We start from the raw sequence: 22,299 nt of genomic DNA on the forward strand, positions 1-22,299 counted from the left end.
GTCCGTGGAACCCCGGGAAGGCTGCGCTGGCACAGGCCTGGCCGCTCCTCCGCTGCCCCGGTGTTCACTCGGGCCTCTCTCTTTGTCCTCAGTTTGCTACAGTCTATAAAGCAAGAGATAAGAACGTCAACCAGATCGTGGCTATTAAAAAGGTGAGTGTCAGAATTTTTTCCCGTTCTGTGATCAGGTGTCTGGTTGCTCTTGATCTGCTTAATGATTTAATTTTTTATTTTTTTTTTAACTGACTTAATGGGTAGTAGGAAAATAGATATTATTGTGTCTAGAGTGTTTTGTTTAAACGATCTAGCTAATATGTCTTTAATACCTTCTTCCCCCAAGAAGAGACACTAGCTTCAGTCTTACTACATTTCTGAAGGTTACCTAGTTTGTAACTTGAAATTTCAGTTATTTGTTAAACAGGTTTATTTTTTAAAAAAACCACACATTTCCAAACTTCAGACTTATTAGTCCGTGATAGGGCTTTTTTTTTTTTTTTAATCTTTCCTCCTGCTGTACCCCTTTTCCTTCAGTTCAGGAATGTTACTCCTGATTAAGTTCTTCAGAATTTATGGTAGTTGTTTGATAAAAGTGATCTTAGATCTGCAACTTACCTGTTTGAATGCAAATATTGAAAATGCCTGTCTTGTCAGAAAGTGTTTCACTTCATACTGCCTGAAGAGATTGCAGGAAGAAGTTTTTATGTTAAAAATAGTTGATTAGCTGTGCTTTGTGAGGGATGAAAAATACACATTACAGTGCTTTGGTTAGTTAAAGTTTCTACTTTACTAGACAAGTTGAACCATATCACTAGTAAGTAACTTTGTTTGGTATGCTAATCTCTTTTAGCATTATAATACTTTTCCTGTATGGTTTCTACTAGTAGCAGCTGTTATGAAAAGCATTCTTGTTTGTATCAGAATATTTTTTTAACTTTTATCAACTGGAAATATCAGTGGCAGGATTCTGGACTTGAAAATTTCAGGGCAGTAGGTGATTGAGATAGAAAGACTTTAGGCAGCTCAATTGATACACTAGGCCTTACGGTATCATAATTTAGAGAGTATGCTGATTTTATTAGAATCATTCTAAGATGACTGTCAATTACTTTGCCCTCACTTCTCCCTGGGGAGAAGCTCATTAGTGGTATAATAAAGCTTTGTGGCTACAAAACATTTTATGCTGCCAGTTTGCATTGTATCTGTTTCCAGTGCTGTCATTACTATTTTTAAGCATTTATAAAAGCTAATGCTGTAGAGACCATTTTTTTTTAAGAGGAAAATAACCACAAAACAACCCCAACCCTCGCTGGTAGAGGGCTTTGTGGTACTGAAACTCATTCTGTCTTAGAAGAGTAATACTAAAGAATGTATCCCCTACTGTCGGGGCAGATGGCTTAACCTTATATAATACGAAACATTTATTTTCAGATTAAACTGGGACATAGATCAGAAGCTAAAGATGGTGAGTTTTTAAACAAATTCATGCTGCAGAAGCTGTGCTTTGTTTGCTTTTTTTTTTTGTAAATTGGTACGCTAATTTCCCACACCATAACTTGGCTGAGAAAAATGAGCTCAACTCTTTTAGCATAAGGCTTGGTGGAGGTTTGCCTCGCAAACTTCAGGGGCAGAAAAAAAGCAGCAGAGATATCTGCATGCATAGTGTATGTCAAAATATGGGTATGTAACCAGCTAGGTTCTCAATTTAAGTGGAATACAAACACAAATACAGCATACAATGATAATGTTTACAGCTATGTGTTTGGAATACTTTTTTTTAGCATTGATGCATCTCTGTGCCTTAAATATTTAAGACAGGTGAGATTATTTATCTCTGTTTTCAGATATTTCCTGTGTTCTATTTTTGTGATCTATGCTGAGACAAAAGTTAATAAAAACAAGATCTCAAAACTCTTGTCTCCGGGTAGGTTTGTTTTATGTTGAGAAATCAGGTCCATAGATCTGGTCTTTTGATCATGTGTTCTTACCAGCCATATGCCTTTAGGCATGAATATTGCAAGTAAAAACCCAATAATCCTCATCGTCTCATACAGCCTGTGTGGTGCAGTAGAATTTTGTATGTGTGTACGCTGCTGTCCTTCAGGGATCCTGCATCAGGTTACCAACTTTCCACTGAAGAATCTGCTTTCAACTCTCCAATTCCATTCTAAGGGAAGAGTTTTTAAAGAGAAACTGAGCAGTCATTCCTGAGTCTCACAGTTGAGCTGACTGCCAGAGAGTTGTCATCCATCTGGCCTTCAGTAGACTAATATCCTATAAGGGTAGTCATTACTTTTAGCCTATACGTTGTCTAGCTGGAGTTCAAAGTTGTTCGAAGTTGTTATTAAAAATAATGATCGTGTCTGGTTTCCTTGTGCTATCTGATAACCCGGTGTGCTTTTTTTGAATGTAGGGCTTTGCCCAGCCATTGTCAACTTGATTTTAAAATAAGTAATTAAAATAAGCAATGCAGGAGTGTAAAATAATCCGTGTAGCTTTGTCCGAACCTTTACTAGAGTCTTACTTGTTGAATCATATCCCAGGTTTTGGGAGAACACTGTTTTTTTCAGTTCATGCACAGCTGAAACTGCCTGTGCAATGTACCACAGGAGCATTTGCTTGCCAGTCAGTTTTTGTACAAGCCATATGTACCAGCGCTTTTGAAGGAGGAATTGTTACCCTGCAGAAATCATGGTCTGATGCAGTGCAGTCAGTGTGAGTGCCAGAGTGCACCATCCTCCCCCTGTTGTTTTTCCTTTGTAAAATCTGGCTATTGAAGGATTCAAGGAAGTGTGAGCAGGTTTTGGCCACTGCATCTTTTATGCCAGAGCATAAATACAGAAAAACGTATGTGCCCTGCCTTATTAAATAATGCTACATCAAAAAGAAAAGAGATATATTCATGAGGTTTGTCAGTGTACCTGCCCCTGGAAGGGAGACACATTGAAGAACTGATATTTGCAAGATGTAACTTTTCTTTAAAATAAAAGCAAAGCTTACAATACCCTGAAAAAGTTGATTTTTATTTTTTCTTTTCTCTCTCGGCTTTTGCTAGAACTTTCATTTTTGCCAAAGAGGGTCATGTAGCTTCATAATCTGTATCTGATTAATGTAGTGTATTTGCTGTGGAAGAAAGCGTATGTCCACTTTTACTCTGCAGCAAGTATATCTATGGCATTGTACTTGTTATTTAACAAGTTGTTGAAGGGTGAGAAAGTAGTTTGTGGTATTAAATCATCAGTGAGTTACAAAATGAGAGGTTTCTTTGGCGCTTAATTCAAAGTTTTTTGTTTTGTTCTGTCTGTCATCTTTTCTTCTTTTTTTTTTTTTTTTTTAAATGTAGGAATTAACAGAACAGCCCTCAGGGAGATAAAATTGTTGCAGGAATTAAGCCATCCGAATATTATTGGTGTAAGTAAAATGAATGCCACTTCTAAAATCAGTCCTCAACTACTTTTGGTACAGGTTCAAACTGAAACTTGGAATTAGGTGGGTCATGACGGTGCTACTTAATCTTATTTGAGCTATTTTTTCAAGCCCCAAATGGGCAGTAAAACAATTGTTACAGCAGAAGACCTATTTCAATAACAAAGACTAAGTAGTTTCTTATGAGATCCTCTTACTTTTTATCCAGGGGCTATGTGGATATTAATGGTGGGAAGAATTGTGGAAATTTAGATTACTTGATTTTGCATCTTTCTGGTAGACTTGCAAATGAGTGCAGTGCTGAATTTACGTGATCATTTGTTTCACATGGAACTGGTGACAGCTGAAGGCAGGCTTTTCTAAGAAATGGTAAAGTGGGATTCAAGTGACTTATTAAGTTTTTAGCCTGATATCTAAAACCTCTTTTGGCAGGAGTAAAACTTGTATCTTTTCAGTTGCATTTAGGTCGACTTGCAGCTACACATACCCAGCTGGAGCTAAAGATATTTTAAAATACAATGGTGCAGAATTTTAGAAAATTGGAAGTATGAGAGTATGCTTCATCATATTTTGTTTTACAGCTTATAGACGCATTTGGACACAAGTCCAATATCAGTTTAGTGTTTGATTTTATGGAAACAGATCTTGAGGTAAGATATTTTTTTTTAAATACTTTTATTTCAATATCTTCAAATGTTTTTTTGAAATACTACTTTAACAGGCTTACATTTGCTCATGTTAGAAAGGTGACTTTCATTATCTCAGTTTATTAAGATCATGTCTTAAAAGCAGTTTGAATAATTTGACAATTTGTGTGAGTTCTCAGCTGATAATGCCTTTACTTTTAAATACTTGTCAGCATTATCTTCAAGAAACAGGTTATGTTCACCATGTCAGTTTTCTGGAACTCCAGTGAGAGCGTAGAACCTCAGTCATAGATCAGCATCTCAGAGTGCAATTGCTAAGCATAGTATCATCGAACATGTTGAAGTAAGTGTTATACTAAACTATGCCAAGTGATGAGCTGCTGCTAAAATTACAGCACCTGAACCATTGTTTGAAATGTAACAATGCTAGGTACTTGCAAATCAGCATCTTACAGATGTTTCATTCTCCAAGACCTTAAGTCAGTTTGTCTTTGACGAAGTCTTTGTATGAGATATTTTGATGCAAGATTCTTCATTTTGGAAGACTGTGCTAGATGGCAATTCATGTCAGGTCTGTATATGCACACATTATACCTACTCTGGACTGAAATTAGTGTAGTTGTTAAGCTAGCTCATTACACATATGCTGTTAAGGACCAGGGGTAGCATTTAAAATACTAAAAGAAAACATTGACAGTTGTGCTGAACCCTAGATGAATGCAAGACTGAAATGGTTAGATCATTTTTTCTTGCTAATAGAAGTTAAGTAATGAGTAGACTCTCCAGAGGATTCATTCTGTTTACTTAGTAGCTATGCAACATTTAGAGCTGAAGAAGACACAGCGTACAAGGAGGAATGAAATCCTCTTGTACTACATAATGCTGTGGTATGCAGACCATTTAACTGTGTTGTGATACCACTCGGCCACCATTTGGGACTGCAGCCTGTTGTGACTGGGCATGTGCTGCATACGTGAAATTTTGTGTGGTCTTAGCTATTTTGTAAGTCTCAAATGACTTAAGGCTTAGGAAAGGCTACTACTGAACGGGACACTAATATTAACAAGCAAGTTTTGGAGAGTACTGTAGGAAATACCTTCAAACAGGATGTTTACATAGAATTTTAATGTTAAGAATCGAAGAATGTAGAAAATATAAGTAGATTGTTAAAATACAGTGAAGTGGCCATACCTCCTGGTCGTCTTGGGAATAGAAGAGGAAACTGTTGCATTTACAAAGATTAGATGCATAGGTTGCACGCAGAAAGAAGGAGTACGCGGGAACACAATTTCAAGTTTACTGACATATTTATCATTTTTATGTCTTACCTCTTTGTCTTTTAAGTTTGGGTATCAACCTGGAACTGAGATAAAACAATAAACTCATGTCTCCGCCTCCCCCTCCACCCCCCACCATTTTCTCATTTGCTAGTTGTGCAAAGTTTATGTAGACTACCTCGACTCCCCGTTTCAGTTTCTGATCTCCAGAATAGACCTATTTTTCTGGAAAAAGGGTGAGAACGATGGAGAATATGTGACTGCCAATTCAGACTTTGTCTTAACTGATGATTAATAACTTTTGAGCTGAAAGAATGAAAGTAAGTTAATCTTGCATGGTAAGCTTTACTATCAATCTAACACTTCACAGGTTATTATAAAGGATACGAGTATTGTGTTGACACAATCTCACATCAAGGCATATATGTTGATGACTCTTCAAGGATTAGAGTATTTACATCAGCACTGGATTTTACATAGGGTAAGCATGTACTAAATTGACAGCCCTTATGCTGTAACAAAAGTCACATTTGATAGAATTTGAGTCTAAAGTCTAATGAAGATTGTTTTGAAGTTCAGATGTTTTTAGCCCATAAGCATTCACGCTAGCTGTTTTGGAGAGACAATAGCAGTACCAGAAATGTTAAGAATTACTGGTGTTGGTTATCATTTAGATATTTATGTAAAACTTTCAAGTTACACGTGATTTTGATTAGCACTGTGAACTGGGTCTGGCTGGGATGGATTTAACGTTGTTCGCAGCAGCCCATATGGTGCTGTGTTTTGGATTTGTGCTTAAAACAGTGTTCGTAACACACCAGTGTTTTTGGCTGTTGCTGAACAGTACTTGGGCACTGTCAAGGCTTTTTCTTTTTCCCACTCTGCCCTCACCCCAGTGAGTACACTGGGGGTGGGCAAGAAGTTGCCCCCCCAAGGGGGGACAGCTGGCGCAAGTTGGCCATTGGGATATTGTATACCATATAACATGCTCAGCAATAAATACTGGGGTAGAGGAAGAAGGGTGTTTTTTGGTTTCCAAGGTGTCTGTTGCTTGGAGACTGTCTGGACATCAGTCTGCTTGTGGAAGGTGGTGAATGATTTCCATTGCATTGTGTGTTTGCTTGTTTTTTTTCCTCTCCTTCACCCATTAAACCGCCTTTATATTGTTCCCAGAGTTTTCTTGCTTCTGCTGCTCTTGTTTTCTCCCCTATCCTGCTGGGCAGGTGGTGGGGGGTGGGATGAGAACAGAGTGAGTAAATAACTGTGTGGGTGCTTCACTGCTGGCCAGAGGTCAACCCACAGCACACTGTTACTGTATTAAATTGTATCACTTCCATGGTTTCTGCAGTTATTTGAAGCATTTGCAAGATTTTCTTATTATTCATTTGGCAATTATGCAGTTAAGACAGAACTGCTGTTCCTGCAGCTAAGCTAAAAACTAGCAAGAAACAGGTGGTTTTTTTTAAACTCTGCAGCTTAAATATGATAATATTCAAAAGGGTGTGTTTCACTATGGTTTTCATGTATGATGAAATACTTGATTTCCTGGTGGGTTTTTTTAGGTTTTTTTCCTCACAATGACTTACAACAGAATCAAAAACCTGCATTTTAGAATACTGTTATGATACACCTGCCAGGATGTTCATTATATGTCTCTTTCTGTCAACACTGACAAGATTCATTCTTTGCTTTCTGTGCTGACAGGATCTTAAACCAAATAACTTGCTCTTAGATGAAAATGGGGTTTTAAAATTGGCTGACTTTGGCTTGGCAAAATCTTTTGGAAGCCCAAATAGAGTTTATACGCACCAGGTAGTAACAAGGTAAGTCATTCTGTTTTGTTTTTTACATAGTGATTGTGTAGCTGTTTTGCAGTGTCTTTTGAAATATGTGTTCAAAGTTTGGCATCTAGCTCATGTGATACAGCTGTTAGTGGGAAGACCCTCATAAAGAAAACACAAGAAGGCATTGCTTAGCAAAGTCTCTGTAAGAACTGATAGAATAAGCACCCATGGGAGTTTTTCTGGGAGGTGGTACTCTTCTGAAATGCATGGAAATAATATGTATCTGCCTTGTAAGCCTAGTTTTCAGAGCAAGACAGCTGTTACTTTCTGTTAATCATGAAAGCTAGATTTGTAGCTAGTCACGTTATCTGTTAAGAGACAAAAGCTTGACCCAATTAAGATATTTATTAATGTTGTTTATGCCATGCTTATTTAAGGCATGCTTTAAAAAGCAGGACTGCAAAATATGCAGGGTATTTCCTTTTGTCTCCTGTAGTGCTAAAACTACTCGGGCAAAGCTGGTTTTAACACCTTTATTCAAAAGGCAGAAATGGTACACTAGTTTGAAATGCAGCATGTATCAGCTCATTGCATTGAAATTGACTGTTCTTAGGCAGTAGAAGTAGCTGTTTTAAACAACTGTCAAGGTTTATTTTGCATAAAATTAGTCTCTATACTTGGGCTTGTTTGTATGGAGATTTTTGGAAGCTGGAAGGAATTCTGTCTGTCATTTCTTCAGCATAAAGTTTAAAGAAAATTTTGGTTTAAAACATGCAAATCTGCCTGTTAAATACTTTTTCCTTGGCACATCTGTAGTTCTGTTGCTTGTTAATCAGCTCAGTTGAACCTGTAGTTAATTTGGGGTTGTATGTGACACTGTGGTAAGGAATGCGCAATTCTGTTCAGTCTTTCTTAAACAAAACACTTTGCCAGGTAGAGTATAGCTCTTCAGTGTCTGAAAAACATACAGGCAGGAGCAATATGCTCTTTGTAGTTCTTGTATGGCTACAGTATACATAAGCAAAGCTGGGCAGTTTTCCCAAAATGTGTTTTCTTTTCAGGTGGTACCGAGCCCCAGAACTATTGTTTGGTGCTAGAATGTATGGTGTTGGAGTGGATATGTGGGCTGTTGGTTGTATTTTAGCTGAATTGCTCCTCAGGGTAAGTCTTCAAATGTAAGCATTTTGTATTTGCTCTAAAGTGCATTATAACTCTGCTAACAGCAGCAGATGAAGGCAGGTAGGCTATTTAAGAAAAGAAGAAAAGGAAGGGGGGGAAAAAGCTTCCAAAAGCTTGCTAACTGTAAGGAAAATGAAGTTTTGGAATAGACTGAGTTTCTATAAGCATCACAGTCATTGGAAGTCTTTAAAAACAGCTGGATAAAAAAAACTGCAACAAACTGTCACAATCTTGCCTTGGGGAAGGTCGAGTAGATAGCTAACTCCTCCAGTCTTCTGAGTGTTATCCTTTCACACAGGCTTCTGTTAGTTTTCATTTGCTATCCTTCTAGAAATGTGACATCATAGATACGTGCATACTCTGTCTCTTATACATTGTTCCCCTATAACTGAAAATAATTATCACCAGTACTGTAATTGTGGGTTTATTTGTAATGAGCAGAAGACTGATGTTCTAAGCTGTGGTTAGTTGACAACATTGGAATGAAGCTGAAGATTAACATCATGCTAATCCTATGCCACCCCCGAGTACAATACACAGATCCTTCAGTATGTTATACTCAAGTAGACCATTTATTATGCAGCTCTTTGGAGCGGACAGACAGTCAGAGGTGGGGAGTGGAGGGTAGGGGCACAGACACAGCTGAAAGTGTAAAGTAACCTGCAGTGTAATTAATCTATTATCCACGAGTAAGTGGCTTCTTCTTGATTTTTGCACTGTACTTTGAATGTTTGTGTCACCCTGTGGTGAACCAGATTGCAGAACTGGTGCGTCTGAGAACACCTTGAAAGGAATCGTTTGCCTGGATTTATCACACAAACAGTTGTGCTGGTACAATTTGGTTGGCAGTTCAGAAATGGAAATGTACAGTGGCTGTTTAAGCAGCACTAGTGATGTGTACATAAATATGCATTACATCTGCTAAAGTTGGATAAACTTAAGGAAAGTCATAAAGCAAATAAGTTATTGAATTCTGTTGATTCTTTGGTGTCTCATGAAGCAGAAAATGTGTTATGGTTCAGTTTTATCACTGTGATAGTTTTAAATGTATCTGTCCTTTTTCTTCCTGAGTGTACTGGATTGAGGGACAGTGCAACTTCTGGAGCTTTACAAAAGCAGTTTGTGTTCAAGGGGCTTTCATGACACCAAAATTTAGTACACGGACATGCGGCCTCTAATTCTTTGTAATTTTGCTTTGGTCACAGAGTTCCTTTTTTATTGCATTGTGTGCCTGATGCGCAAGCTACAAGTTGAACTGGGCAAATATCCCCTTTTCTATCTTCTACCTAGTTTAAATTAGATGTGACACTAAGTAGGCAGTTTCTGTTCTAGTGGGTCAGTATTTGCTTTCATGCTGTGATCTCATTCCATCAGTCTTAACTGCTGCTTGTGTAATCCAGTTACAATTCACTTTAAATGTTATGAATATATATAAAACCTAACTCCAGGAAGCCGACAACGGGAAGATCACTGTGACCAACAGACTTTAAACTGGAAACTGAGATGTAAAATCTTTCCTTTCTTGTATTTAGTTATTTTACATTGATGCGGTGATTTAATCTTATGTTTAGCTCTCTGCTATCAAGTCAGTGATCTCACACCTGAATTGCAAGAAACCTCCAGAATCTATTTGGACATCAGTAGAAAGCCTCAAATATTCAGTGTACCTGTTTGTGGGCAACTGGTATAGAAAGATGTTTTGCGCTGCAATTATGAGTGATAGCTCAAAGTTCCTCCCTAGAATTGAAGTTCAGAAGTTAATTCAATCACATGCTGTTGCCTTCTTGCAGGTTCCTTTTTTGCCTGGAGACTCTGATCTTGACCAGCTGACAAGGATATTTGAAACACTGGGCACTCCAACAGAAGACCAGTGGCCTGTGAGTCCTTTTGTTTAACAGACTGACATTATACTTGTTTAATATGACTGATTTGATACTCTTTATTTTAGCTTTTGAAATTAAGTTAAAGGGTATATCAGAACACTGCTTCATCTGACAAAGCGGAGGATAAGCAGCTCAGCTGTTTCTCTTGGCAAATATCTGATCAATGTAGCAGTGTTGTTAGCATTAAGCAATGGTAATGAAACTTCCTGGTTTCCTTTCTGTGTGTGTCCAGTTCCCTGTGGCTATTGGTATGAAATGATGTTTGTTGCTTAATGCTCTTTAAATGCTTGATTAATTAGTCTGCTTTAACCTGAAAGGCTTTAATCACTTTCAGAAGTAGGAATAACTTGTAGGGACTTAAGTTGGCCTGGATAAGTTATAGTTTTGGGATACAGTAAGAAGCACCAGACCAACAGCTTTAGGGGTTGGAATTTAGGAATTTATCTCAGAGTAACCATACTCTAACAAATACAAATTAGTGGTACAATTATCTCTGTTGAAGTGACAGTAAATTCAGTAATTCACTAATACCAGGCCAAACTTAGTGTCAGGGCACATGATGACCTACCTAACCATAGCTCTCAGGTAAACTGACAGGAAGCAGGGCATAACTTCTGATGAGTGACTTGGACTTGCAGACGGGCACGAGGAGTCCTGAATTCCCCTGGTCAGACTGTCCTCTTTTGTAGTTGATTTGTAGAATCACTCTCTGGACTTGCTAACCAGTCATGACGTCCCACCTCTGCTGTCCTTCTGTGCTGCATTTCTTTTGTGTGAGTGGTGCTCAGACGCTACCTTAAGCAGCGCACAATCACTAAATGGGTCTGTAGCCATATATGGTGTGTGGTCACCATATGGAGGAGAATCTGTATAAGGTGATATCAGCCCCGCATGTTCACTCCTTTCTTACGTGACTCTGTGGGGGAAAGGGTGGTTGTCTTGCCATGACAGCATAAGGCCAAGATCAATAGTGACACTGGCATACTACACTCTGTTGATCCACTGATGTGTTGGTCCCTTAACTGATATAGACGTATCTCCCATTTGAGTTGTTTACAATCCCACAGTTAACTCTGATGTTCTGTTCTTGGGTTATGGAGGTATAATATAGTCTTAAGGAAGGATTCCGTACTGGGGAGCTGTTCCTACTACCAGTGTTAAAGTAGCAAGGTTCCGTAAGCCAGGTTTTCCCATTTGTCAATGCAGTTTGAATACATTCGGTTTACTACGTTTGAAGATGTATTCCACAGTGTGCTGCAACCTGGGCTAAAGCTTCAACAGTGGGATAACTCCCAGTGCTCTTGCAGCCAGTGAGCTATAGTGGTGGTTCCACATTCCAAGTTGCAGGTTTGGGCTAAGGTTTCCTCAGTTTCATCTTCTATTATTGGGCTGCAATCAGCTTATCATGGGTGTCAGTGTCAACTACCACTTCCACCCCTCTGATTGCAGCAGTGGCATATATTCAGTCATTCCACCTAGTTTCAGCCATGGGGTAAGCAGAATGGGATCGACATGGCCCACAGCATGTACATGTGCAAATATCTTCCTAAAGAAGGTGGCCTGTCATTTCTGTGGTGTGTGGAAGAAGCATACTTTCCAAGAGGGAGAGCCACCAGATGCATGTAGAAGAACAGCCCACGGGCCAGATGGTATGGGCAGAGAAGCGAATGGCTAAGCAAAGGGCCAGGAGTTTTCACTGTCTGGGCAGTACCATGGCAACTGGCCATAACTGTTTGGCCATCAGTGGTATAGACAGTGTTGTCACACCCAAATCGGGCATTACTGCAAAGGATTGCTGAGCCATCCCTAAACCAGGCACCCTCCCAGAGGGTGGTGAAAGGAGGGACTTTAATAGGACGATCTGAGTGATCATTTGTAGCTACAAGAATAGGAAAGGTGAAGTGGATGAGAATACAACGTTGGGGCCTGAAGGTTGGGCTGCATCAGTGATGATGGCGATATCAAGAACCCAACATTGAGTGAGTGGATTGAGTTCATCCTTCAGGGAAAGGAATGTTGGGAAGGATGTCATGAAGAATAGGATGCAAAACCCTAAGTGTAAGGGGATGATCCCCAAGGTGTTTGTCAATGTCCAAAAAGGTAAGGAAGGTGTCAAGTAAAGCACGCTCACATTCACAATACAAGGCTTGTGTATCTTGCCACCCCTTACTACCAAAATGGAATTGGTTTAGGGATAGGGCCTGTGGAACCTCTTTCCTGGAACAGTCTCCACTTTTGATGCCTAAAAGACAGAGTCTATATTTTCTGCTGGAATTTTTAGTCAGATTCCAGACCCTAAAGTGAGTGTCTGGGCTTCTGATTCTCAAATTTGTGTGGTATGCCACCTCATATTTGCAAGCCAGGCTAAGTAACTCAGTAACGGATTTGCAATAGCACTTGCTTAGTTTGGTGAGGTGCATGTTTGTGAAAGGGCATGTAGCAGTACTTGTGATGCCTCATTAGCATCATACTCAGTTTCAGTAATTGATGGGATTCGGGAGTATGGTTGGGCTTCAAGAATTTCATGTATCATTGTTTGAATCCAAATCAGACCAAGTATTTCCTTCCCAGTCGTCTGGGTCAATACATAAAGCATTATGTGGTTTTGTTGCAGAAACTCCCTTTTCTGTAGCTTCCAGCTGCTGGTCAAGATTTTGTTGGGCAGGTGCTGCCACCAGGGGAACCATGAGGCACGAATTTCTCCACACAATCCTGCACACTTTTAACACAGGCAGTGGGAAGAGTCTTGTCTTCCAATGCAGGCTAATCATCCTGCTGGGCTTGAGCTGATTTGTTCTGTAGGGAGACAGCTTGGGCTTTGGCTGCATTCAAATGGTGCTCAGTATTTCTGAAACAGTGAGCAAAGAGAAAGAAATTGGCAGAGTAACTTCCCCTTCATGTTTCTGTGTTTCTGAATTTCTGTAATTAAAGTAGCTAGGGAAAGGGAACAAGTACTTCCCTCCATCAGAGAATCCAGTGTCTATGAGCAGGGCAAACCAACCAAATACGGCACGCACTACAGGGTTGGGGCCGGTAGCAATCCTATGTACCACATCAGTGACCAAGTATTAGCAGGGTGTTTTGAAACATAATTTGCTTCTGCTGACAGCCATATGAATTCCCTTTCTGTGAAAAGCTGAACTCTTTCTAACTTCAAAAACATACATGCCATTTTTGTCTTTGCAGGGGATGACAAGTCTTCCAGATTATGTCACATTTAAGTCTTTCCCTGGAATGCCACTTCAACATATCTTCAGTGCAGCTGGTGATGATTTATTGAGTCTTCTGCAAGGCTTATTCACTTTTAATCCTTGTGCTAGGGTTACAGCCACTCAGGTATAATACACTTTCATTATGTCCTAATGTTCATTACCCTACTGTTAATATCAGATAAATGTGCTTTGAAGCCAGTAAGCCAAGTTTGACGTGAAAGGTGATATAGTTCTGTCTATGAAATACTAGAAATGTATTTCTGGTGTTTTACAGAGAGAATCTGAAAGGCATGACTGGTCATCTCCATTCCCAGTGTAGAGCAAAGGTAGACAGCTACAAGGCCTTCAGACAGTCGTTATATTTGAAATTCAAAATTCAGTCACTTAAAGCTTGAAACTTAAGTTTTAACATGGTATATCTCATTTCCTGGTTTTGAAATATTTTCATCCTTGATTCTTTCAGTCTCTTCTGCAATTTCATTTACATGTTTTTGATTCTTTTCTAATGTGAAATTCTGTCATGATTTAAATGAGTGTTCTGATCTGAATATCGTTTTCCATTATACTTGGGTAAAACTGATCTCAATTTCACTACTGCTTGATGGGGAGAAGCAAAGGACTTTGAATTAAAATCTTGCAGACTGTTGTAGTTCAGAATATTGATTTCTGCTGTGAGGAAGATACAGCAGTTGGTAGTTTCAAAACTGTATTTCTGTCACACTGTTAGGGAAGCATGAAAGAAACAGAGCTGTCCCCTTAAGGCTAAGACTCCCTCATTGCTTGTTAGACAAGGCAGATTCCAGTCCAGGAGATTAGTGCATGTGCTGCGTATCTTTTTACTAGAAGACTTTTTCAGAGGACATTCAGGCTTTTTTGGTCACCGTCTTTAAGAAATTTCAATATAAGTTTCCAGATAATTACTTCTGCTATGCTTGGGACAATTTTGTACTAGTTCATATGTATGAAGTCATTTTACAGCTTGTATTGTAGGATGGTGACTTGAATATTGTTTCTCATGTAACATTTTTATTGACAATGCCACAGTTCAAGGCAGGAAACAACTTGCACTTACTGTATTGGCTTGACTTATAGCTGGCATTGCATACCATATAACCAACATAAGCAAGATTAATGATTATCTAAGAGACAGCTTAGCCTCTTTTCCTTAACCACAAATTATGGAAGCTATGGGATTCCTAAAATATAAAGTAAAGTATGTAATTCACTACATGAAATTAACCCTGTTCCCTTGTATTTGTCTTCTGCTGTAATTCAAACTACATTTTTCTCACAGTTTACAGTGTAGAAACAGCACAGTTAAAAGAAATTTTGGGGAAAGACCTATTGTAAAAGCTAGCAAAATATATGGTGTCCAGGTCCTGGATCTGAACAAGACTTAAAAGATACTATTTTAATCGTTCTTCCTAGTTTCTTCTTTATGCTCTTGTCTCATCTGTCTATTCAGAATGTAAATCCTTCAGAGCTAGAAACTTGCTGTTTGTGCAAGACCTCCTGTACAAGAGCTAAGACTAGAGTTTTGTTAGGATGTCTGAGCACTAGTTAAGAATAACAGTACACAATTATCTATTGACTTACGAATCAGAGTGCTGTGGTAGTCATTGAGAACACAAAATCTTGATTTGTCCCAAGGCCACCTTCTAGTATAAAAGTGCCCAGGTAGTTTTGAAGTCACAAACGCAAGTCCTTTTATTTCATTATGACCTCTGCATAGATGGTGTTCTGACACTTGGTTATTTTCCTTCCATTATCATTAAGGCATTGAAACAGAAGTATTTCAGTAACCGACCAGGACCTACTCCAGGAAATCAGCTGCCAAGACCCAACTGTCCTGCAGAAGCTGTAAAGGAGCAACAAAATGCACTTTTAAATTTAAAAAGGAAGAGAACGGAAGGAATAGATCAAGGTAACCTCTTAATGTTTCATCTGTTTTAAAACAGGAGCTACATGCTCAGAGAGAATGTGATATTTCCAGTGTTTCAAAACAGAAACTCTCTGAATGGACTACATCCCCGGGCACCAGCTGAAGCCCTTTAATGGTTTATGTTTTAGGATAAATGCTTTAGGGTGAAGATGACGCGTAGTTCTGTTGTCTAACTTCTATGTGGAGCATCCAGTCTTCCCCAGACAGTAGCATTTGCTTCATATCTTCATGGCAAGAAAAGCTCTGAGGACTCAAGACCTATCTGACGCTAAATTACTCGTACCTTCTAGTAGAGATCAAAATACTGGTTCTTAAACTTGGAATTGGTCTTAACAGCTGTAATATGCTACATAGCAGCTGTCAGGTTAGCATCAGCTTTTTGTTACTGCCAGCGTGAGACTGTTTTGATACAAGTACGATATCTTTTCGGAATGGAGATGCCTTGATGAGAGTGCATTTTCTCTTGAATTCAGAGAGACAGCTACGTTATTAGAGTTTAACTTCTTAGGTACGTTGACCTATTGTTTCTTACTCCGTGTCAAATTAAATTAGTTTAAGATGCTAATCTCAAAGAAAAATTTAATTAATTGGCTATTTGCATGCTCTCTGCTGGCCGCAGTACCAAGGGTCAACTGAAATGTGGGAACTTGTCAAGTTACCATAGTTTATGTAATTAATTTAAGCTTTTTATCTCCTTTTGCAATACGATGTGAGGGTCTGTGAGTAGTGTTTTGGAGTACATGCCCTAAAATGTGCCTGTTAACTAAAGGACAGGAAGGAGAAAGAAATGCGTCCTTCGATCCTGTGACTTAACTATTTGAAGTTTTGTGTTTGACAATGAGCAGAGTTCCCAGAGCTATATCAATCTAGAGCACTAATTGCTTTAACATCTTTCCCAAAGTCTCTTCTTCAGCAAGAGGAAATCAGATGTGTGTTAAATGCCAGGTATTTTGAGATTGGCTGTAACTAAGACATTTAGGATGTCAGAATTACTTTTTGAGGCATTTGAGTATCAGTATGGAAAGCACTATCATTTCCACTAAGTGCCTCTTGAAGCATATCAGAAAATCCATTATGCTCTGTTACTGTCTCAGCTGGGCTACAGAACCTGAGGGTCTCAAAGGTAGATTCCCTAGTGCCAACCAACATTAAAAGGAGAGAGACAATGTTAGACCTACCAAATCTGGTACCCTGGATTTCGTTTGACATTCTTACATGACGTTATTTTCTAAAGCTAAAAGCTGAATATTGGTTTGGAAGAACAACCCTACAGTCTTCATTTAAATAATATTTGAAGCACAAAATGTTTTTATTGCTATTGAGGATGGAAATGTGCAAAAGTAATTTCAAAGAAAAGTAAGTAGCATGCCTGAAATTCCTAGGCTGGCCTGTGCTTGCATTTTGCACAGTATGTTCTCTTTCCTTCTGCCCTGTTGAGGTAGCACCCTGGAATTTGGAAGAATGGACTGAGTGATTCCTGATGGGTACTTTCCTATAAAATGTTGGCACCGGGGGCTGGCTGCCAGGAGAAACAATTTATGCTTTTTCTGTAAGTGCTGCTTTTCCATAAGAACAAAACCCTGCAGCCTGTGGGGTGTGTTCACCAAACTTAAATGTGAAGCAGCTGTACTTCTCAAAAAGCAGCCCGTTAATTGTCAGGGGAGATCTTATCACTAGATGGATGACTGCCTGTGAAACGTATTAAGCATGCATCATTTCTAGCTATTGCTACCACTTATTTCTGATCAGTGAGGTATGTGGAGACACTGATGCTATGATGACATCATTGTCCATTTTCTCCACTCTGGCAAACATTTAATCAGAAACAGGACTTCTTTCCCAGGACACCAATTTGTAGTCACATTAGTCTGCATTTCTGTGAAGCCATAAGTTTGCAAAACAGAATATAAAAGGTACGGCACTAAACTTTTTTCTGAGTTAATGTAATATGGGGAATCTGTCTCATTTCAGAACTGTTCTACATTGGTTTTGGGGAAAAAAAATATCATTCTGTTCGTATCTAGGGTTAAGAATGTGTATTGTTCGGGCATTTGTTTAAAGTTCATGGGTGTAATTCGATGTCAGTGTGTTTTAGAGGAGACCTCTGCCTGTAGGGCAGGCAAAAACAGTTGGATCCTTTCATAGTAAGCTTCATATCCATCCCAGAAAGCTGCTGTGGTTTATTCTACCTACATTATAAATAAGTAGCTTATGAAGAAAGGAGAAGACAAGATCTGGAATAGAGTAAGCTCTACAGTTGATACTAACAAAGACATGGTTAAAGAATGAGGCAGAGACTAAAAGGGCTATTGCTTCCTGCAGATGGCTTATTGCTGGATAGTGACAGCATGTAAGAAAAGTCATTAACAGTTTGTGTGGTGGGACAGCGTTAAGCCTTAGAATAGCTTGCCTTTCTTACATTTAAAAGTAGAATTAACTGGGTAGCTTTTTATTCTAACAAAGATAAATACTTACATGTATCCCAAATGCAATTAACAATTATAGAATTTGGGACTCATTTGGAGTACATGTAATAATGATTCAAGTGGGCTTTGATTCTAGCACTCTTTCATAGATTCATTGCAAAAAGTCATCATACTTACTGCTGCAACAAACAGGATTAACCAGCTCAGAGTAGATGTATCTCAAGGATAGTATCAAGTGAATACTAAAAGCTTGAGGAGGGGGTCAAACCCCTTTGCTTTGGTAACAATGTGATTTACACTTTTCAGGATTACCAAAAAAATTGATTTTTTGATTGCTGTGGATGGTGGATGAAAATGGCCCAAGTCCCAACCATTGAAAAACGCTGTAATAGTCACTGGATGGTTATTTTATAATACTTTAATATGTAAAATCTGAATTTAATATTTTCTTGCTGAAACTGAGGTTTATTAACCTGACTTTTTTTAATAAAATATTTTTAAGCAAAACAAGAAGATTCCTTTCTCTGGTTTACTGTCTGATTACTTTGACTCATGCTTTGAGGTAGTAACTGTCAAAATTGCTTGCTGGCTACAGATTTACACATACTAATTTTGTAGAACCCGTATGCTGAATCATATGCTATTCTGTACAGATGCACACTCCAAGGAAGAAAACTGCAAATACAGCCTTCTCATATGGAGCTTAGATGTACATATATGATTGTCTGCCAGGCTTGTAATAAACGTTGGAAAAACTGTATCATTATAAGGGAAGGGCAGAATGCTTTTTTGTTCCAGTTAATATGCCAGTGTAATAACAAATGAGTTTGCATGTGCTCTCTTAGCATGTATTAAGACTTTCCGAGAACACATCCACTATATTGAAAACAATATGATGTACAGATTGAATGTGAAGTGTTGAGGTTTTTTTGCAGACTCCAGTCTTCCAGGAGAAATTTTCTGAGAGCATATAAATACTGTTTCCTTCACAGCCTCAAGATTGCAATGAGATGGAGGGAGATGCAGCTGGGAAAACTATACCAGCCCTCCTGTCAACCTGTGGCTGTTGAACAATTCATAGTGCAGATACTGGGCTCAGCTCTGCCTGATTTCCAGCATGGCTGTGTTGCAAAGTGGCTGCTGGGTAACCAAACTTCTGCAATGGAGAGAAACAAGCAGTAGGTGCTGTTGATGCAGCTTAACCGCATGCCCACCCCTGTTGTGCACTGGATCTCGGGGATACCTGGTGAGCCATTGTCATTTTCCCACCTGTGAACAGCTTCTACCATTCTGTTTGCTAATGCATGTGGCAAGTATATTAGCCGAAGACTTTGAGACTTGTAGAGGGAGAACGACCACCTTCTTGCTCCTGTGTAACTTCATTTTACTCCTACCTTGAGCCAATGTGAAGCATGCTGGCCTTGTAAGGGAGAACAGTTACTAGTCTCCCAGTACCCTGCTGTGCTCTGTATTGATTGTTGGCAGCTGAAGATTACGTTTCATTTTCCTACTAAGATCTAATTGACAGCGTCGAGAAAATGTTTTTCAAATAACATTAGTTACACCATTTTTTTTACTGTCTGTGTAATCAAACATCATCCTGAATGCAGGCTGGGGGATTAAGAGAACTGCAGTGCTACTACTCATGGGCATATCTACAAAAATATGCTAGGGAAGAGAGGGTTAGGAGTAGTGTAAACTTTTTTGCATTGAACTTACCTAGGACAGCATTCTGACTGGACTTCAAAGCCCAGAAAAATCAGCCCCTAAAACAGATACTGGATTTTTCAGTGAGTATCCTAACTATTGGGTATAACAAGTATAGTTTGTACGGCAGCGACACTTAAAGTACTTTGCCAGCTCTGCTTTGAGAGTAACACCATTTTCTTCTTGTCAAATGGTGCCTGTGCCTAGATGAGAGCCTCCCCTGAAGGAAACCTTTTGCAGTAGAAATAGTAGCAATTCTCCAAGCTCCTACTGGTAAAAGCTGTAGAGTAGGTACTGAGTTAGATGGGCAGTCAGTGTTTGAATGTGTAGAGCACAGTTACTGTGCTTTGTAAGAGTGGGGTTGAAGAGAGGGTATTTTGTGACCAAGGCTACTGCCATGTATGCTTCCAGTCATGTTTACCACAGCAGATGCTCAAAAAAAGCATTGCTTCTATACAGCGTAAGTTCAGGAGCTACTCCCTTCCAGCTCCCACACTGCAATTCATTTGGCATACTGTGGACTGCCTGTACAGTTGGGGCCCGTTCTGTGCTGTAAGGGTATACAGTAAGTCTTGTTTTCAGCCAAGTTCATGAATGAAGCTGCCTGTGTCATGGACTAAAATTGCTTTGCTATTAATGGTCGTGATGGTGTGCACAGAGAAGGTGCATGTACGTCACAGAATAAAATTAGAAAAAGGATCAGCCCGGTATTTTTTTAATTTCAGGCTTTTGGATGGTTTGATTTAACTTTTATTACTTAGGTCATAACTGCGGAAGGAATATTTGGGACTTCCAGTAACTATAACTTAATATGCACTAATATGCAGTTAGTCATATAAATACTGTTTAATTTGTGACTTGCTTACCTTGTTAGTTTTATATCATGCTAATCATGCTTCAGCTTTGACAATCTGTCTTTTATCACACCAACTCATTGAATATACAGCTGCTGCAGTCTACTTGGCTTCTGTTCAGAACCACAACAATAAAGAATGGTTTGTCTTGAGCCTGCGGTGTGCATGCTTGTGCAAAAGTCTGAGTTGTATACTTGTGCAAACTGGAATGTAATCTAAATGCTTTCTCTCTTGGGTTGAGACAGTTTTTCTGCCCTTACCACATTCTTAGCATGAGTTACTGCTGTTTCTACCTGAAAGGTTAGTCCTCCTCTTTGCAAACTTGATGGCTCTTTACCTTGGCACTTAATGGAATTTGAGTAACTTCTGTGTATAGTAATGATGCTGTTTATACTTCCACTTTGCCACAATAAATGTAGCAAAACTCATTGTATGAGCACACAACACAGAAGGGGAAGATGCACTCTGTTTTAAACAAAACTGATTTCATTTTCTCACAGATACCAGAATTACTTGTGGTGGGATGGACAACAAGAACTGCTAGCTATCACGTCCTCATCTTGTCTCCCTGGTTCTTGATTGGTGCCAATGCTGTGTGATCCCTGCAGCCTTTTTGTTTTGACAAAAAAGGCTAAGAGCCAGGTTGAGTTGTAACATACAGCTGTCGCTTTGCATTTGTGGTATGCTCTTATCCATGTCATGGCCTTGATGCTGTCAGAGCTCCAGGTAGCACTGCCAGTTCTTTGCTTTTACCTGTGTTCATTCTTGGCTTTTGTGACTCCTCTTGTTCTCTCAGCTTGCTGCATGTTGACTTTTTGCTAAACTCCTACTCAGCCATTTCTTCTGGTGCACAAATATTGATGCTCCATGTGCTCCAATGTAATGATTCCTTTCCAGAGCAGGTTTCACCTGTGACCTCTCAATACTCATTTGCTTCTCAGAGAGAAGGGAGGGATTGTTACAACAAAGGCTATAGTTAGGCTTGCTTTTCTTTGAATCCCTCTGTTGCCTCTTACGTTTCATACTCAATTATGTCAGCTTTGTCATGAGGTAAGGTATTCCTTCGCTCCACATGGCTGTAACGAAATCACAGGATAAAACAGGGATAGGTCTGGATTTAGCTTGTTGAGTTGAGATAGAGGAACTCCTCGGAGACCTAACCAACTGCTTCGAACACTTTTGTCAGGCTGTGTTTTGACGTACATCTTGCTGATACCCATATCCATTTGACATACACCTTGCTGTGAGAGGCCGGGGGAAAGATATGCATGGCTGCAGTCTCTTTTTTGGCTCCAAAATACAGCACGGCCTAGGAAAACCTTCTGTTGATTCTCACCTTCCTGAAGACCTACTAGGAATAAGATTTGTTCCTCCTGTAGCCACCACTAGGAAGGCTCCAGAAGCAGCTCTGTACTCGTTAGCTTGAGAACTCTGCTTGGCCAAACCTGGTTCGTCTTATAATGCCAATTTCTCATTTTCAAGCTTCCCCAAGCAGAGCTGGAATAAAATCTCAGTTTTGATGCTATTGAACTAGGTCTGTGTCATCTCTGTGTTCAATTCTAGTATTTTATGTTTTTGTTTTCCTTCTATTTGTGAGAAACTTACTCAGAAAATTTCTATTTATGTCCTTTTAGAAAATTGTACACTTTCAAATAAAAGGACAGGGGGGTGTGGGAGGAGGATTCTGTCTCTTCCTTCCAAATAATCAAATCCACAGGCGGGCAGCTTCTGCATGAGGATTTTCTGAGAGGCTTGCTGTGTGGTCAGCACAGAGGCCAGAAGTGTTGTGACAGTTTCCTGTAGCGCTGTCAGCTCAAATTGTGCCCAGAAACTTTCACACTAAGAGCATTCACTACTGCGATAAGAATGGAATGGTATGCAGAGAAGTGAGGAGGAGAAGGGGGCATTTCACTCTTAATTGGAATGCATTAGTGGAATGTGGTTTATTGCCTAATACAAGGGATTG

General features: G+C 39.3%; 1 protein-coding gene across 1 annotated transcript in view; it reads left to right on the forward strand.

The window, feature by feature from the left end:
* CDK7 (cyclin-dependent kinase 7) overlaps positions 1-18,129 on the forward strand; it is a 19,328-nt gene extending 1,199 nt beyond the window's left edge. The window contains exons 2-12 of the mRNA XM_009884288.1: positions 93-152; positions 1,428-1,461; positions 3,340-3,407; positions 4,004-4,072; positions 5,717-5,827; positions 7,051-7,169; positions 8,192-8,291; positions 10,100-10,186; positions 13,379-13,528; positions 15,181-15,328; positions 18,079-18,129. Of these exons, the coding sequence (XP_009882590.1) occupies positions 93-152; positions 1,428-1,461; positions 3,340-3,407; positions 4,004-4,072; positions 5,717-5,827; positions 7,051-7,169; positions 8,192-8,291; positions 10,100-10,186; positions 13,379-13,528; positions 15,181-15,328; positions 18,079-18,104 (972 nt within the window). The 3' untranslated portion in view covers positions 18,105-18,129. The remainder of the gene's footprint in view (positions 1-92; positions 153-1,427; positions 1,462-3,339; positions 3,408-4,003; positions 4,073-5,716; positions 5,828-7,050; positions 7,170-8,191; positions 8,292-10,099; positions 10,187-13,378; positions 13,529-15,180; positions 15,329-18,078) is intronic.
* The last annotated feature ends 4,170 nt before the right edge of the window (positions 18,130-22,299 follow it).

The sequence above is a fragment of the Charadrius vociferus genome, unplaced genomic scaffold (genome assembly GCF_000708025.1).
Source record: "Charadrius vociferus isolate BGI_N301 unplaced genomic scaffold, ASM70802v2 scaffold183, whole genome shotgun sequence".
Classification (NCBI taxonomy): domain Eukaryota; kingdom Metazoa; phylum Chordata; class Aves; order Charadriiformes; family Charadriidae; genus Charadrius; species Charadrius vociferus.